General features: G+C 34.6%; 1 protein-coding gene across 3 annotated transcripts in view; it reads right to left on the bottom strand.

Annotated features, from left to right (window-relative positions):
* Nucleotides 1-1164: 1164 nt before the first annotated feature.
* Nucleotides 1165-19978, bottom strand: part of PLXDC2 (plexin domain containing 2) — a 225650-nt gene continuing 206836 nt past the window's right edge. For all 3 annotated transcript variants that reach the window (XM_032443073.2, XM_085538689.1, XM_085538690.1), the window contains 2 exons: nt 14536-14696; nt 1165-4071 (listed from right to left, as the gene is read on the bottom strand). In XM_032443073.2, the coding sequence (XP_032298964.2) occupies nt 3955-4071; nt 14536-14696 (278 nt within the window). In that variant the 3' untranslated portion in view covers nt 1165-3954. The remainder of the gene's footprint in view (nt 4072-14535; nt 14697-19978) is intronic.

Here is a 19978-nt window from a genome sequence, read left to right as displayed (position 1 = left end):
CAATAGTTTGTTTGACTAAAATGTCTGGACAACAAGTTTGCAAAGGATGCAACCAATATCAGAAAAAAATTACCTTCAGATATTTGCATTAACCAGAATCCATACACAGAAGAAAAATCAGGTAGTGCTTACTTAGAGATTGAAGCTTTTTCTGAATGAAAAATGGTGACACCCCTCCCTTCCTTCTCCTCCTGCATTTTCTCCTTTAATTTGTTCTCCTCCTCTGAAAACCTTAGCAGAGATGCTCAGAATATAAATGAATGAAGTGGTATATATCCCACCAGTAAAAATAATGGGTAATGCAGAAAAGTCCATGAAAATAAAATAAAATAAAATAAAATAAAATAAAATAAAATAAAATAAAATAAAATAAAATAAAATAAGACAGTATGTAACAAAGAATGCAACAAAATTTGAGGAAAGATAAGATGAATCAAATAGCTACATTCAAAACAGCCTTCGATCTCTAACTTTAGTGTGTCAAAGAGTGCACTTAGGAACGTGGCACACAATTAAAAAGTTTTTGTCATTATATGTGCATACATGTGAGTATGATTAAAATTTTTGCACAGATCTAACATTTTTTAATGTCTGAATAGAATGCTAAAAAATAATAAAGAAGTGTGATATATTTATCTAAACATACAGGTTCAACTTGTCTTAAAGAGTTACTCGGTAATGTACTTTGAATCCTTATATTTCAGATTTTCATTTTTCCGTGAAACAGTATGAGCTGTACAGCACTGAGAGTGTTTTTTAGGTGCACAGGAACATTTAAAATGAAAATAGAAAACAGTAAGAAACCATTTTCTGGAGACCTTGCAGTCATTCCACCATGACTCACATGACATGTACACAAATTTACAGGCAGTGTTTGAGAGTTAAAATAACTGTTAGAATAAAAGACTCTGTAAGGAAACATTTAAACAAATGAAATATTCCGAAGTACTTTCAAATTAAGAACCAGTGAGAATGTGGGTGAAGCCACTGTTTCAGAGACCTACATAGAAATTCTTTCTGAGTTGTTCGACATTTCAGCGTAGTCTCTGGGAGGAGGAGTTTACATGACCCTTTTTCTATCTGGATCAGTCATACTGGTGCTTAATAAAGTGATAAAAGTAAGAATGTCAGATAATATCAATGTTTCACCACACCTTCTAAAGATTTATATTTGTAACATTTTTAATGTGGCAATTTTTACTTATTAAAAAATTAGAAAACCAGATGGAATTACAAAACAGCAACAGGTTACTTAATTAACTTTTGCCTACTGGGATAAATAGAACATACCACAGAATATATCAAAGCAGACACTGATGAGACACTATACATTCCATTAGTATGCACGAGTTTTCCTCTTCAGATATCAGTTCTTATCAGATATAAGCATATGGCCTATCAATCTTATCAAATGAACCCAGGAACTCATTATGTTATAATCCATAGCATATAACATCATGGCAAAAATCAAAAGAAGTATACTAGATCTCCCCACATATCTGTGAAATCTGCCACCAAATTACTGGAGGTGAACAAAGAGTGAAAAATAATTGCTGTTATTTTAATAAGGACTATGAAATTTAAGTTAGTTTGCAAATATTAATAAAGATCCTTTACCTGTGCAAGAGGGCCTTAGAATAAAAGTAATCAAATACTGAATTTGAAATTTGTCATGCTTGTTAAACAACGTCAAAAAATTCATTAAGCTCTATTGCATGACATGAACTACATACATGGGTAAAAAAAGAAAACTATGAGTCAATCAAAGTGCAAACCTGTAAACTCATAATAAAATAAACATTCTTTACTTGTATGAAATATCTCCCGAGCTTATTGCATTACTTTGTAGATTTTTATAAAATTTTTCAGTATAATTTGCCAGGCTGTGCTCTCAAACAGGTTGCCAGCATGCTTCAAAGGGAAGCTGTACAATTGCTTTATTTGGCCAGTCAATCCTAGCTGATGAATTTCAAGATTGCTAAAAAAAATCTGACAGTAAATATTACACATCAACTGTCTAAATGATTTGCAGTGATATCTTAAATGAGCGCCACCAGATAAATGTGTAAATGCATAAATTTGGTTATTGCTATCAAAATTATCAGTCTGCAATTTAATCCTGGCCTAACATAAACCCACACAAAGGGAAAAGAATACTTGCAGACTTTTCACCAAGCTTCAAGAGGATGTTTGTTAGTACCTCCAGATTAATACCAGTTAGGTTTTGAACAGTTTCAGTCTCATGCTAGATGATGTTAAACAGACGAAAAAAATGTTTTATGCAAAACATAAGAATACAGAAAAAAAAAAAAAAGTATTATTTACTGAACAGCATCAAGTAATTGAATTTAGACCATAGAAGCTTTAACAGAAAATGTAATTAGCTTTAGTAATAAGGTAGTATCAACAACTGTTTTTAGCTACTTGAGATCTGAAACTGCTAATCATGTATATCTCACTTTAAAATGCATTAAGTATATCTGTTTGTATAGCATGTAAAAATGTGATAGTCAATGACTACAATGAAATGCATGTATAATGCCTGAATTTAATATTTTAATGTCTCTGGCCCAGATCATCAAAGCATTTAGGTTCCCATGCTGCATGGAAGATCTGGGTCTCGTTACATACTAACCCCTTTCATGAAAGGAGTAGCTGTTTTTGATGCTGTGAATTTATAATGTTGTCTTTCCCTATACATGGAGGGAAAGGGTCGACATTAAAGAAAGAGTGGTTTCAATAGGAAGAAAGGTTATGGTATTGCGACTACATGAACCACCTTCCCCACGCAACATAAAAATATTATAACATTAAGGATTATTTTACAACTCAGTGGAAATATGCAGTAATGCAATCCATTTCCTTTGTCTGAATGACAAAATTGCAGTCTTAACAGTCACAAGAGCCTGCCTTGTGTTAGCTATAAAAAAAAATATATTTATATATATATTTATGCAACTACTGTGTGCATTAAACAAATTCATTTTATGAATCAGCAGGGTTTAATAATATCTGAATCTCTGGGAGGGGTGCACTGAAGTCTGTGGTGCTTCTCAGGAAAGATTTTGAAATGGCAAAGGATAGAACCCCATTTATTTTATATCTTCAGATTTTTTTTTAAATTACATTGTCTAAGAAATGGTCCATAACACCTCTGTCAGATAAAAAAGATCTATTGCCTTGAATTTAGTCTATCACTCAGAAATGAAAGATTTCACTTGAAGGGAACCTTGTAATTTTTAATGAACATTGAAACTGAAAATCAGCCCAACTTCATTGTGAACTCCCATGAAATAACAATTTCTCTGTTGCCTTCATTTCTTATCAGTTTGTATATCATGAATTGTTTGAAAGGATATTGATCAGCAATGTACAAGAAACATTGTACTACTCCTGGAAAGCATATGCATTGTGGCTCACTTGCTCAGGTGGGCAGCCTATTTTAGAATTAAAAAGTGAGTGTACTTCCACGTCTGTTTGTAGAAATATTGGAAAATTCTTTTATTTTTCTTCTTCACTTGCATTGAGATAATGTTCTCAATCACCTGTGAACACTGATCAGTGTTCTTTGCACTGAAAGCGTACAGATTTGTCGCTCAGTCTTTGACATACCAGAGAAGAACACTTGAACCACAGGGTAACCCCCTTGTGCACCAAAGCTTTATTATATTTTTGATTTCTGTGCACCGCCATACCTAAAGCCAATAATGTGGCACTTGTGCCATAGTTCTGATACCATAGGTGTCCACTGTTCTGCATCAACCATTGTGTCTCAGTCCACTAACAAAGACTACTGTGCAATGGTAATCTGGTATCTTAGATAGTTTTTCTTCCTGGACAAAGCTTATCCAAAATCTTCATACTATCAGCAGCTTAGGGCTCCTTTTCTTTATAGAGATGCAAAGTAAATGTCTTACACCTGTAGGCCAGTACTGGTGTTCTGTCCTAAAAATTTTAGCACTGCTCTGATACGATGAAGCCTTCTTTTTCTCCAACTGGTTCCACTTCAGCATATGCAGGATGTCCAGATCCCCTTCTGAATTTCATTGCTGGCCATCTGCTCGGACGCCGCTTTGACAGCAACAAGAAAAAAAGAAACTTTCAGAATATAAAGGGTACAACAATAAGTTAAAGTTTAAAAACTTTAATGATAATCTGTAATTTTGGTTTCTCGTGCTAAAATCCAATACACGAATGGAGAAACATGCCCATTGTGCTTCCTGTCTAGTAGAGAATAGAAATTTGCTAACATGTTCCATGGGAGAGTGTGTCTCAGAGTCCACCAAAACCATACTACTCCTATTTATTTTTATTTTATTTTTATTTGTATCATATTCTGATTTTAATTTTTTAAAAATTATTATTATTATTATTATTATTATTATTATTTAAATCCAGAACTGGATAAATAGTGAGTTTTTATTCCAAGTGATATAATTCACAAGTACAGAAGGCTATGGGCTCAAACTGAAACACAGCTGGTTTCATCTAACCACCAGAAGGCACATATTTACTGTGAGCATGACAGAGTACTTACATAGTCTGCCCAGAAAAGTTAAGGAGTCTCCCCTTTCAGAGATATTTGGAAGCTGTCAGTATGGTCCTGCGTAGGCTGCTATAGGTAGCAGAGACAGGCGGCATGAAATGGCCTCCAAAGATACCTTCCAACCTCTACCATTCTGTCATTTTGTGATTTCAATTGTGTAGTTTACTTTGATGGTTCAAATAAAAGTAGCCTTTTCATTTAATTTTTTTTAACCTTTGGATGCAAGGGTCTTAAGAGTTTACAACTAATTTTCATTAGTGTCTGTGATGGCTTTAAAAATAGCTAAGAGACTGAGAAAAATACATTTCTAGAGCAGATAAAAACAGTTCCAGATTGTAATGGCTATAGGAAAAGAAAGTGCTTTACAAAACTTGGATTTTACAAAATGACTAATATCTGGGAATATGCAGATATTTGATGACCTTGCTAAGATTCTGTCAAAGAGAATAGTTTTCAGGACAGTAGACCAGAACTCTTCCATAATATTAGCTGACACAAAACGCTTGCCTAAAACAATTATTCCCTACTGAAAATTTCCCACTGTTAAATATGTTGACACATTTTTCTCTGTTCCAACTGCTGTTAAGATCTGCTTGGAAGGAAGGTTGAAAAGTGTAGCAAGGTACACAGAAACATCGCAGGTAAATAAGGGGAGAATTACATAGTAAATTACATCCTATATTTTCATTGCCAGCTCAAAATCAAAATATTTTTACTTAAGTATCTACTTCTAAAAAATAAATATTTTATCTATATCTGTTTTTCTGTTCCCTTAATACTGCATTTTGATTGACTTCTAATCAGTAAGGATATATCATGCTGCTGAATGTCTGTACTGAGGGTCACAAAGCAGGCACAGCTATGACAGTATGCCAGAACTCACGGTGCTGTTGGGCAGCAGTCGTTATAGAAATCTTGGGGTACAAAGTTTTTCTTGATGATCACTGTTAAAAAGATATAGTATAAAAGCAACTGATTTATTTTTCTCCCCTCCCACAGTCTGGTTGATGTTGAGTCATCCAGAGCTAAATTCTGTTTGGCAGGTAATTTAAAACTGCAGGCCTTTCAATGCAACACCTTCTGAAAAAGTAGGAAGGTAGAATTTTGTTCTCGTTAACGGATGTCTTTTCCTAATAAGCAAACTTAGTCTGTTCAAAGTTTGGAGACTTTTTTTCTACCTAAGTTTGATTCAAACTGGTTTCAAAATTAAGAAGGACAGTTTGGTTATTGCTAAAGAAAAAGGGTCATATTCTGTTTTCAGACTCACTGAAGTAAATCAAGAGTAATTCTACTAAATGCATAGGACTTATTCCGGATTTACACCAGTATAGATGAGAATTTGACCTTAGAGTACTCTAATGAAAAAAGAAATTGAAAATCAATGGAAAACTAGTTGGGAAAAATAATTAGAAATAGTCTCAAATGGCAGCATATAAAAATGAGCTGAGTCTTAGTCTGTTAAGATGCTCATTTTAAAACGTACTCCTGATTAATTTCTACTTCCTTGCTACAGTGTTACAATCTGAACATTTTCTACTACTCTTTTATTCCACTTGCCTTTCTAGATGATGAAATGTTGTTAGTAGATGGATGTATATCAGTTCTATTGGTACAATGGTTTACAACATATACAGCAGCTAATGAAGAAATCAATATATTTGAAAGTCATCTCCAAACATTATTTGCAGTTTTATGTGGTTTTTCTTCATGCTCACTCTTATCATGGTGAGATTTTCCATTTCTACTGAAAGTCTGTTTAAATTCAACTCATGTGGATGTGAGTGTTTTAAGTGGTTACCAGTCTTAAGGCAATGACAAGTTACCAATCATTGACCTGTCTATTGACCTCACAAAAATCTTTAGTGACATTACAGTTTTAATTGATAAAACCAAAAGCAATTTGATGTCAAGGGAAAATAGGTCCTTGAGTTACTGAAGTAGCTCAGGAAGAGCTTAATGCATTGTTGACTTTCTCTGCAAAGCAGAGTAATAAGTGGATTAAAAAAGCAAAACAAATAAAAAAACTCCATGACCTAAAAAACCCCTAATGAAACAACAAATGAAAGAAAATGGGAAGAACAAAAACTGGGTACTTAAACTAATTCCTTAGTTTTTTCATCGAATTTAACAGGAAAAAATATGCTTCATTCTCTGGAATTAGAAGATTAGAACTCAGAGGAAATCCTTCAAGCTGCTGCTGAAGAACTGTAATTCCTGCTTCTTTTCAGTGTGTAACAAAGAAGGAAAATGGGAACAGGATTTTTTCTCATAGCTTCACTGAGTTCATTTTTTTAAAGCAAATGAGCTAGTGGAAAGCACTCGTGACTGACATGTGTGCTTCAGTTTGCATAAGAATAATTATGATATAAAAACCCCTTAGATACTACTGAAATCAATAAGAAAAAATGAAAGAAATTAGCAGTCAGATATTTGATGGAAATTGAAATTTATCTTTCGCATTTCTTACATTACACCTATCTACACTACTGTTGGTGGCTGCAAAGTAAATATGAATTCCTATAGCAATATTAAAGCTAGAATAAGCACCTTCATGTAAATATTGGTGTAGACTTAGAGTGGATACTCTCACTTCTGAGAGAGAAATGGAAGTGATTACTCCTCAAAGTACTAAAAGATGGAGGCAGTAGTTTCTTACACTGTTGTTTCATGGAAAGATCTCCAAGTTTATTCTCATGGTTGATCAGATTCTTCTCCCTTAACATGTGGGAAGCTTGAGCCCTGTAGAGCCCCTACTATCCACTAAAGAGCACAATTTCATCAAGAGATGATTTAAAAAAAACCCAACAATGTAAGATTTTTCAATGAGATTTAAAAACCTATACTGGAAAATAAAAAAATTAACTGAGAACACATAAGCAAGAGAGTCTACTTTGTACATACCATAGCAAATAAAGAGTAAACAAGATACAAGATCAATTACAGAAGGACACATTTTGTCCAATAAAGCTCTATTGGACTACTATATTTGAAAATTGAAGACCATCTGCTTTCTAAGGAACTGATAGATTCTGGTTCTAACATTATATTCTATAACTAAAGTTTCTTCCAGTTAAGCATCACTTTTCACAGGAGATGGTAATTCATTAAAAATAATTGCAGTAATATGTTTTGTTAGCTGCAGTAATTATTAACTGTTACCTTTCATTTAATACAGCTGTGTTAAATAATTAATACAGCTCGTCACCTACACACACACACACTGCACACATTCTAAAAGATCATTAAAAGTGTAAAGAAAAAAAAAAAAAAAAAAAAAGATCATTGTTAAGTGTAAAGTAACCAGTAAAAAAAAAAAAAAAAAAAGATAGTGTTCATATGTGGATCAACAATTCATATTCAGCAGAAAACTTGAGTTGTTTTCACCGAAATACAGATGTATATTCTTTTCCAAACGTACCTTACAAGTACAAATACTTGACAGTGTGAGAAGCAAACTTAATTTTCCACTAACCAATAAAAAAGCTGAATCTAGTGAGTAGGATCATGGTATCATAGAATCAGTTTGGAAAAGACCACTAAGATTATCTAGTTCCACCATGCCCGCTAACTATGTCTTTCAGTGCCACATGGATGTGTTTCTTGAACACATCCAGGTACAGTGATTCCACCACCTTCCTGGGCAGCCTGTGCCAATTCATTATCACGCTTTCTGAGAAGGAATTTTTCTTAATATCCAATATGAACCTCCCCTGGTACAACTTAGGGCCATTTCTTCTTGAGCAGTTTTTAGGCTGAATGCTTTGGTCCAAATTTGCCTTCACTTTTGATTATTTTCCTGTATTCCAAATAATTTATTTTTGTAGGACTGTTTCACTGCTTCTTCTGAAAGTTATATCTTATTTGCCCATTGATGTCTAATTCATTACCTAATTCAAATGCACAAACATATTTAAACCTATTTAAAAGACTTTGCCAACAACATATGCTTAAGTAAGTCTGGAAGCGTGTAAATACAGAGCCATCTGAATGCTGGATTAATTGTTAGAACTCCAGACAAAGTGCAAAGGCTATGAGAAAAAGACTATAAAAAAGGATAAAAATATAGTAGTCTATTACTAAATGTGTTAACCTGATGTCATCAAAACCCATTAGAATAAGTACTCATCTGCTGTTAATCGATTTGGCTACTCAGGCCTTTTACACTCTCAAGACAAGCAAAGCTCTTCCTGTTATTAATTACTTTGCCCATAATGTTTGTGTGTTTGGATTTATGTGAAATATTGTTTAAGTAGTTATTATTTGTATACCAGTCTTTTGTCTCCACTACAAACATCTAATTTACTTGGCAAATTGCAGTCAGAAATGGAAGGTGCTTCAAATATCTGAAAGTGTATCTCTAATTTGTATTTCTAGGAATAAGAAAAGACCAATTGCCTGAAACCATGTTAATTTAGCATTTTGAGGAAACTGTTCTGGAAAATAGATTGCTTTATACTGTAAGATTCAGTAGTGTCATCTACTGACTTTATTTTTCTTTTTTATAGAAATGCTTGTTTAAAATGTATCTCTGTGATTTAAAATGCTTCTCAGTATAACGATGTTTCTGCAGTCTTAGGATCATCTAAGTAGCAGACTGCTGATGGAAAAGAAACAGAATGCTTTCTTCCTCCCCACCTCTGACTTTTATTGTCATTGTTGGGTATTTATTTTAGCACTTCTCCCCTGTTGCTGATTTAGGTTTCCCCTGCTGCTTCCTGCTGAGCTGGATAAGCTTTGGAAAAAATTACTTTACTATCAGTACAAGGCAATGGCAGTGAGATCAATGGCAGTATCCCAAATGACACAATGTTACACGACTTTGAAAGAAGAGAAAAAAATGATACTTCATTTTTATGAAATTCAATTCAGCTTTAAATTCTGGACAAAACTGAATTGATGACCGTGTCAAGACTTATTCAAACTAAAAATACAATCCTAGTGAAATACATACATATAATAAAAACAATGGGCCATATCCCTGCGCTCTGAAACACCCAGTTTAGCTTCAGGCTTCTTTTTTGGATTATTTCCTCCCCTATTACTCCAATTTTGTTTCTCTATGCAGGTGAGGTAAGAACAGATGGTCAAAATCTGAAGAAAATCTATTGTAAGTTCTGAGTGCTGGGGAATGTTTCCAGGCACTGCAGAGAAATCCTCTATGCAGCTCAAATGTTAGAAAAATGCCTAACAGCGCTTTCCAAGAGAACCTCAGGTATAGCTCAGGATTTGGGAGCCATCCTCAAAAATATACTAATAGTTAGTCACAGTAATGTGAGGCTGATGGGTAAATGACACGAATTCAGATCCTTCTATGCTGGTTGGTATTCATGCTAAACAAACAATCAAACAAACAGTCCCAGGCTCATTCAGTTTCATAGTGGAGACATATCTCAACTGCATCAGGAACAGTTGAGGTGCATTCCCCAGCGCTGATCATGCACTATTATTTGCTGAAGATCTGCAGCTGCTCATTCCTTCCTCCCTTCTCTGCAAGGTCACCCCTCACCCAGATCCATAGCTGTCTGTGTGGCCATTAAAAAAAACCAACAGATCTGTGAAATTATCCAGCCTGAACATCCACAATGAAGTTAAACAAACAACTAAAAGAGACATAGGTATGTGCATGTGAGTGTGTGATTCTGTGAGGGTACACAAGCAGCTGAATTATTACAAAAACCTCTGAAAAATCTCCAAGGAACACGAAGGCAAAGGCAGTTAGTTGCATTTAAAATAGGATCTTAGGTCAAAATTCATTCATATCCCCACAGCTTCAGAGCCTGCACATCTGGTAAGATACTTCCTTTTATGCTTTTTGCCTCAGGTGAAAATGGTCCCAAATTGTACTGTTAGTTTAGACTCCTTAAAACTCACTACTTGCAGAGAACTGCCACTGAAGAATTTCTTTCTCTTTTTAAGCCTTGCATAAGTAATTTTGGCAACAATATTTCTGTCTCGTTGGGACAAGATGCTTGCAATATCTGACACCTTGCATTGGGAAGAATTTTACAGAATTCTCAGCTATGGCCACATCATATTGCCTCTGTTTCCCAGACAGAGCTGAGGTACATTTCTAACATTAAAAGAAATTTGGATCAAAATATTAATAACAAAGGTAAGAAAAATACAAGATAGTATGCATACAAAAACTTGTGGCAGGGGTGGCAACCCTTTTGTCCACAGAAAACTAGGTGCAGACAGACAAAAGGCATCACAAGATGCCTTATAAGATTTTGCCTTATGCTTTGCCTTTTGATTTAATAAATGTCCCCTAGATGTTAATTGTTTTTATTGCCAAAGTTCACTCAAAAATGCAAAAGGAAAAAGACACATAAAGAAAAAGAAGGCAAGAAGTAAAAGCTAAAAAAGAAGCTGCTATCTGGTGTGCAACTTGGACAAAATTAGAGGAAATCCATCTGACAGCTGTCAATGACTTTACCTCTGTTTGTATTCTGCTTTTAGAAATAGTATGCATTCACTTGAACTTTGATTGGAACTCCCTTGCTTAAAAATCTGATAATTAATTCCTTCTGTCTCTATGCTGCCAGAGAAGATTCCAACCTAAAAAGTGAAATGTGTGTTGAATAGGAGGATAACTGATCTGAAAGTAACGTCTCTTATTTTATTATGCTGATGGATATTGGTTGAATGGCAGTAGAGGCTGAATCTTCCCACCAATGTTCCATTGAGTTTTGTTGCCCTGTAACAGATGAAAGCAGAGGGGCATTCTGACAAAATGGCATCTAGCATGGAAGTGCAGATGAAGAAAGCTTTCCCATTGAATTCCACCATGGAGAACAAATTGCTCCTGTTGACATTCATCAGCACTTAGTGAACATTCATGGAGACCAAACAGTGGGTGTGAGTGCAGTGAAATGGTGGACAGTGTGTTTCAGCAGAGTCAACAGCAATGTGAAAGACAAGACATGTTTCAGATGGCCATGCAGATTTTTAAGACCAGGTCATGCTGGCTCTTATTCATGTGTTCATCTCTGGTGAAAATGAATAGCCAATGGTGGTGACTATGTTGAAGTCATTTTTAGTTTTCAGCTAAGAATTTGATCTATTAAATAATAATATTGTGCTCTCTTGTAGTACCTGCTGTAGTTTCCACAGAAATAGGAGGCATTACTTTTGGAGCAACCTTCATTCAAAAACAAACAAACAAAACAAAACAACCAACCAAAAAAAAAAAAAAAACCAAGAACCAGGAAAACTTAGTATTTTGGTTTGAATATTTTTCCTACTTAGGAAAACAGGGTACACTTTCTAGAAAAGTATTCAGTTGTTTAGATCGTATTCTCTTAAAATGGCACACCTTCAAGGACAAATTGAATAGTATTTGCTAGTGAGACTTTTCTAGCCCTTTTTACAGATATTTTCATTCCAGTGAGGAATGAACTCAATGGCTGAGAATAAAACCACTAGAGAAAACACTTCTTTCAGACTTCAGGTGTAAAAAAAATCGTAGATTAATGTTACTCTATTCTAAGACAATACTTTCTCTTGAAATAAATGACCTTTTCCTTGACTTCTGTGCATTGCTTAATTTAATCAACTAGTGCATTCAGGATTTCATTCAGTACTACTCAGAGGTGTCACAAGGGGTTGCACTTATCAATACAAAGTTAAACAGTGCAGTCCATGCATGGTATATTAAAAGAAAATTTCTGTTAAGAAAAGAGACTAGATGGCAAAAATGAGGGGCATCACAAATGGAATTCGGGTTGAACTTTACAGAAACCTGAGTAAAGCGGTTAGTGAATATTGGGTGATAACTGAGAGAACACGAGAGAAACAGACTAAAATTTTGTGATACAGGATCAATTGATTATACTTTTCTTTGTTCAGTAAGCAGTCTTGACTATAAACCAAATTAACTCAAAATTCCAAAAACAGCCTTTAAACCAAAACCCACAGAATATGACTGAAAATGAGAATTACGGAATCTTGGCAACATACTACAATCTTGGCTTAAAAAGTAGATTACACTAATGAATGGATGCTATTACATAGGGATTACTCTATCAATAATTTAATTATAAATAGTTTCTTTAAAAATAAAAACAAATGGTGCAGGTTCTTTATTTGACTAAGCTTTATTCAAATTAGTGATGGCAGATAAACTGATGCATAGCTTCATTTGGCAAGAAGACTTGACACAGGACTACAAGATACTAAAAACTTTTAGACAACTGTGTATTTTACTTCTCCCTGTTTTTTTGTTTTGTTTTTTTTTCTTTTTTTTTCTTTTAAAAATAGGAGAGTTAAGTGTGCTTATTTTTTTTTCAAGAAGCTTGGTAAAAGCCACTTTAGTTTTGACTTCAGATATTGACTAATGTCGCCTCAAGACAATTTAGTGGCATGGGTTTTATTTTATGGATACCGTTCCCCAGTCGTTAAAGGTTACATTTAGCCTAGAATACAGATTAATAATTCATTTTGACTTCTGTCACTATTACTGCATCTCAGCAACATATGTGTTATAACACAGTTTTAAAGATGAATCATCCTGTTCAAGTTTGCATCTGAGTTCAAATCATGCTACTTTTACTAAGAATGAATGTCTCTACCTTTCCATATCTTTCTCATACAGATGTTTTCACAAGGAATCTCTAGATATAATCCCTAGTGTGCCCCAGTGGCGCAGTGGTAGGAATGACGCTTTTCAACACCGGGGCCCGGGTTCGAATCCCCCTGTAGCAAAAGTGGTAGAAGTGCCGCTCTGCTACACAGGAGGCTCAAATCCCGGGGGTTGGACTTGATGATCTCTAAGGTCCCTTCCAACCCACATGAGAGTATGATACTATGATATGATGATATGATATGTCCCTAATGACACTTTCAGAGCTTTTGGAATTTTACATTAGAAAATCTCCCAGGTCTTAAAAGCAAGGAACTACTGCAGGTGAGTATTATGATCAACCATTGCCTTCTTTCATGTTTAGCAAATCCATATTTATAAGATAGAGAAATAATATCGTTGAAAAGAAAAAAAAAGTAAATTAAGTATTCCCAGAGTGGCTTTTTTTTTTTCTTTTTTTTTTTTCCTTCCTTCCTTCCTTCCTTCCTTCCTTCCTTCCTTCCTTCCTTCCTTCCTTCCTTCCTTCCTTCCTTCCTTCCTTCCTTCCTTCCTTCCTTCCTTCCTTCCTTCCTTCCTTCCTTCCTTCCTTCCTTCCTTCCTTCCTTCCTTCCTTCCTTCCTTCCTTCCTTCCTTCCTTCCTTCCTTCCTTCCTTCCTTCCTTCCTTCCTTCCTTCCTTCCTTCCTTCCTTCCTTCCTTCCTTTTTCTTTTTTTTTTTTAATTCCTATGGAATTTTCTTTTCTCATATTGTCATGTACAGAAGAATTGAACTAAATAAATGTCAGAATCTGCAATCTCAATGTCTGTACCTAAGGTAGCTGTCTATCTTTGAGGGAGAGAAATAGTAATTTGCCTAATTATAAAGGAAATGTCTCAAATAGGTCAGATTAATCATCATCTGTTTCTTTCTATTCTAATAAAAAGAGCAAAAGGAGATGATATTAGACTTAGATGTTAAAATCATGTGAAAAGAGTCCTCACACTCTGATAATAAGTGTTTAAAAAATGCCTACAAATGAACGTACGGAGCTGCTAATAGCCTTTCAAATGCATACTCAAGTTCAGTCAACCCCTTCTGAGAATGAAGTACATCTATTTTCATCGTTTTTCCAAAAGAAAATAATAGAAAAACTCTATGTTCCAAAATAAAATGTCAATGCACATGGAAGCTAATAAAAAATATACTGAGGAAAAGGAAATATATGAAAGAGAGGTGACTATCTGAGATGTATCTTTTGTGAATGACCCTTGTAGAAATTAAACAAGTGAAAGCAATTACACTTACAGTAGAAACAAAGTGACAAACATACTAGGTATGAAAAGCAGCACCTTATCTTATATTAGCAATTGAAGAATATTTTCTGTTCTGAAGACCCCAAATAGTGATACAATCTGTTACTTTTGTCTTACCTCTATGAAGAAGAGACTGGCTGCTGATGTTGGATGATGGTACATATAGACAGTCACGAGGATGGCTGCAGCCACAATGAGGACCAGGACTAGAATGCCGATGATTAAACCAGCATGAAGTGTTCCACCTTTTTTCTCTGCGGCACTGTCATCTGTGGAAGCTGCATGAATGACATACTTATTAGTGCAGTAACTTGTGTGTTATCCATTCCATTTCACATCTGGTACATGAACATGAACATTTGCTTTTTCATTATTATGTCTTGGTTTCCAGACCCCAAGATGGAAAAAAGATGCTGTGTCTCTTTCCCACTATCATGTAATCTTAATGAACAGACGTTTCCAAACATTTTACTAATTTTGATTCAATAAACAAAATTAATATACTTTCATTTGAACAAAATCTGGACATTCAGAAGGTCCCAATTACCTTCATAATGAATTCTGCTTGCATTTTCTCATAAAACCATTGCAGTTGCCCTACAGACAAGTACCAATTGAATACATTTTGAACGTTGCATTTTATTCTGGTTTTTAAAGCTTCAAGTTGAGAGATGCCACAAATCCTTATGAGGTCTAGATAATAAACATTCTGAAAGCCTGATTCATTAGGTTAGAGAGGGGTTTTGAATGAGCCCGTGCAACTGAATCAAACTGCAAAAACTGTAACAGAAGGATGTTAAATAACCCTGCAACATTTTAACTGTGGTCTGAATGGAACACACATCCAAGACCACCCATTTATTAAACCTGATTCTGAGACATTTTTCATGCTATGCCCCTTCCAGCAGAAAACAGTGTTGGCTCTATCACAAAAGCAACTTGTCAACTCTGCCTTCAAATAAGTGACTGTAAATCTTTTAATAGGACTGTAGCCTCCATGAAAAAGTCTCTCAAGGAATTAGGCAATATCCACTTACATTTGGATATGATTTCTACTTTGGGCACACCAGAGCCCAAATATTCCCACTGCTTTCTGCTTTTCTGCCAATTCTAGAATCACCTCCATGATTTACTCCATACAAAACTTGTCTCTGGTCTCACACTCATTTCTTTTTCATGTTTGTTTGCCAAGCTGACTATAGTGAAAGTGGTTGATTTCTACAGTCATCCTTTTGGTTGTACCATTTCCCTGAACTATTTGTTTGGTTGTTTCAGTTGTCACAGGTTGTTAGGTTGTCACAGTCTGTGAGGTCAGTGTCCATCTACATTTGATTTACTCGAAGATAACAGCATTTGAATTATGAGTATTGCTTCAAATAATTACAATGCTAACACAATTAGTAACAACCATACTACTTGTGCATGGTCTTCCATTGTTCATAAGATGGTGAACAAAAAACTCCAAACTAATATTAAAAAAAATGAACTGGAAAATAATAAAACAATCTACTGATACTAAGACAGCATTAAATGCCTCATATGAGGGGCAGTAAAAGAAAATAGAAATAATTAACCAGACTGAGGTTAACCATAACAGCTTATGCATCCCATAGAAGACCGACATGGCTGGTTCCACAAAGGACTGCATGGTACCATTACAGCAATAGGGAAAAAAAGTAAAATGAAGATGCATTATCTTAGCCAGGAGCTGTTTCTATTACATGGAAGTAATGGTGAGAAGAACTCATTCCTGTAAATTTCCCTGTGTCAGCCCTATTTGATTTTTTTTTTTAATTATTATTATTATTATTTTTTTTTTAATAGAATAGACAGTGAGAATTTCCAGCCCATTCTTTGATACTGTAGTAAAGTAAGGGATATAATGCCTGAATGGATTGTAGATCTTTGAGCATTTCCAAATGCATTCCTAGTCAAATGGTACTTGAAACAATTCATGGTGGTAGCCTTCATGGAGGAAGATAGAAGAAAGGTGATCCTGAAAAAAGACAGTTTTGACTTTCAAATAGCAGAGTTCTTTACTCAGCGTTGACATTAATAATTTACTAAATAGCTACTCAGTTTCAGCTGAGTACAGCTGATGTTTAAAACTAGAATTAATTTGTACACTGTAACTATAATTATTACTTGCATGTATGTTTCAATGGCAAAGCAAACACACGTTAAGCAACTGAAAGGCCATCAGGAAAGGCCTGCTTTATTGTATATACTTTGGGTTGGGCTATTAATTCCCAGTGATGAGAAACAACTTGTTGCATGAATCATTCCACAGAGAAGTAACAACTTCCCATAAGGAGTGGGTGAATCCTACCTTGTCTTTCTCATAACTGTCTTTCTGACAACTTCATACTCTTTCACTCAATTAGTCAATGCCACATTGGTGAATCATAAATGACAAAATTTCCAGGCCAATTTACACAAAATGAATAATCTGTATTGTTACTATGTTATGGTTGAAAGCAGAAAATCTTATTCTGCATATTAAGAAATTCTAGATTTCAGCAAAGGTACTGACCACTTTATAAAGGCCATCTGTTTTGATTTGATATTTTCTCAGTGTTTATCACCCAGATTTGCAAATAAGAATGCTGTCACTTTGCAGTAAAACAGGTGACAATAGGCTGCCTAGTCTAGGGTGGAGTACTGTGTGGACATCACTGAAGCTATTAGAATGGCAAATGTGAAAACAAATGAAATACATTCTTAAATAACAACAAGTGTAAGTTACTTGTAGTTTACATAATTGAAATTCAGTTCATTGACCCCAGGGCTATAATACTCATGAGAAATTGATTTCACTGTCTTTGCACAGAGACAATAAACAATGTTGTCAACTTTGAGAATACCCTCTGCTTAAAAACTGACAGATCTTTTAAAAAGCAACCAAGGGAAATAGATGAGGAAACAAACAAACAAACAAACAAAAAAAAAGCTCACAATTTTTTTCATGTGCAGAAGTATTACTAAGCTTTTCACAGCCCATCTGCTGTTCCAAGCAAGGTTAAACCCATAGGAGGATATTTGTCTTTCGAACAATTTTTCTCCAAAACAGCTTTCTCAGTGGAACTTTCCCCAAATTTACATTTTCCTGTGCTTAGGGTAACAGTTGTTACATATGATATATTCTATTTAGAACTCCTTTCCAAATTCTTTCATGTATAAATCTTTTAAGCAGAAAGAACATGTTAACATCTGCATGTTTACTCTGCTTCTCACTAGGTTCTGAGTAGCAGTACAGAAAGAGTAAATTTTTTTTTTTTCCCAAGACACACAATACAAACATGAAATAACCGTTCTCCTGTTGGATTGTTGTCTAAAAAGAAAGTGAAAACAATAGGAGCGTTCTGATTATTTGCATTGCAAACACACTGGGACTATCTTTTTTGCTTTAATATTACTGTGTTATGCCTCTACTTACAGTTGAGTTAGATTCTTCTACTGCAGGAAAAGCAAAACCTGAAAAAATTATCATATGCAAATGTTTTGTCCTGTTTCATGGTCACTGTGGTGTTGACTTTGCCATGAACAAAGTTGTGTACAAACTGGGACAGTTAGAGCATTTGTACACATGTCACAGATACATTCTCACCACTGTTTATCTCAGTATTGTATAATACCAGTTGAGCTCAACAAAAATAATGAAATACAGTATGTTCTGTTATTTAAGCCCAAGGTTCATACGAGGTTGCCACTGTAACATTTTTATATATAAGTAAAAGAACAAAACCTGTGATACATACATATATGTCTGCAATGATATGGGATGGAAAAATAATAACTTACCAATGATTTACATCTTTGACTGTGAGAGCAGAGATATGAAAATTTTTTATTGGAAATGGAAGGAAACTATGTGAAGGTCTATTGCTTTCTGACTGGAATCTTTCCTTTAGACATCGATTCAAGGGCAAACGATGGATGAAAGAATAAAAATGAATTTTGTTCTGTACCATGAACTTGGAAAATAAAGTTTCACCTTTTTCTTCCATGTTGTTCCTTTTCACTCCTGTGTTTTGATCAGAAGGCAAAAAGCTCCAACCAAATTGCTTAGATGCACATACACCTTTTAAGGGTTATCATGTTTATTTGACCCTCATGACTGACATAGCTATATCAGCAAAGTCAGGGATATAAATATCCTAAGCAGCAGCAATCAGCTGAAAGACAGTAATTCAGCCCTGTTTCACCATGAAGAAAACTGAGATTTACTCCTCTCTTTTACCAGATGTATGAATTTTCGTGGTAAATCCTTGAATCTGTCACAAAGCGATAAATAATGGACACTGATGTATTACTGCATGAACATTTACTGTTAGGCCATGTGCCAGAATTGGACAAATTCTAAACCTTCACTAAAAAAGATGATATTTTTGCTGCCAGGTCAGATGAATATGAAAATATCACATAGGTATGTGAATATATATGCAACCCTATGAGCAGCATCTATGGCATGAACTTAGTCTTGTGGTGAAATAGATTTGGATACTTACCAGCCCAGGAAAATCATTCCAACAGATGAAACAGTGCCAGAGTGGAAAAGCCTGCTGGTTCAAGTATAACCACATCTATAGTATTTATGCACTCTTAAGCGTAATACTTATGAGTGTGCAGTACATAGATTAGATAGATTAGATTAAACATAACATTAGAGAAGCTCCATAAGTGTTTTTTTTGTTTTTTTTTTAAATTTTTTTAAAATTTTTTGTTTTAATTTTTTCTTTTAAATTGTTTAGTTGTTGACTTTGGAACTCCCTTGCATTCTGCAATTTACATGTTTAGTAATTAACATTTTGTTTCTGACTGTGGTTTTGAAACTGTAGCATGCCCACATTAAAAAAAAAAAACTGCTACAAACATATATAGACTAGAGTAGATTTATGCTATGCTATTAATGCTAATACAAAAGTAGTTTCCCATAAATACTAGCTTAGGAACATCAGGCATGCTCATATATAACATTAATAATCCTTACCACATGTTATATTAAAGCTTAGAGTAATAGGCTATATTTCTATAGAGCTCACAAACAAATTGCCAATACCTGGTGAGAGAATCTAAAATTAGGTGGAATTAAGAACAATTAAACAGTTAAAGGGTACACTTCTAATTGAAATGTTTCATTTGATTCACAGTAATTATCTTGAATTGGAACTAAGTGAAAACTCTCATGTCACTGAAATGTGAAAGGGAAGCTTTTTGTAGAAATACTTCAAGAGATTCCAACTGCAATATTGTTATAGGATCACAGAAACTTGTTGATCCTTAAAGAATGCATCACGTAGGTTACTTAAAGCTTGTGAAAACACACTGCTACTATTTATTTTAAGTTATTTATTTATTTTTTAAAATATTGTTCATAGGGATCCCATTCTCCATTAGACACTTGTAAGTTTTCTAATTCACTCAACATAAGGTATCTCAGTCTGGAGTCCTGAGCTATGAGTAAAAGTGTGATATATTGAAGGCTGATTTTTTTATCAGTCCATTTATACTTAGTTGGCTGCTGGATTTTTGCTAGTTATTAACTTCTGCTGGTTACATG

The sequence above is a fragment of the Coturnix japonica genome, chromosome 2 (assembly GCF_054131305.1).
Source record: "Coturnix japonica strain WE chromosome 2, WE-NBRP24, whole genome shotgun sequence".
NCBI classification, from domain to species: domain Eukaryota; kingdom Metazoa; phylum Chordata; class Aves; order Galliformes; family Phasianidae; genus Coturnix; species Coturnix japonica.
Note: the sequence above shows the minus strand (reverse complement) of the source record. Positions and strands in the feature narration are given on the sequence as shown.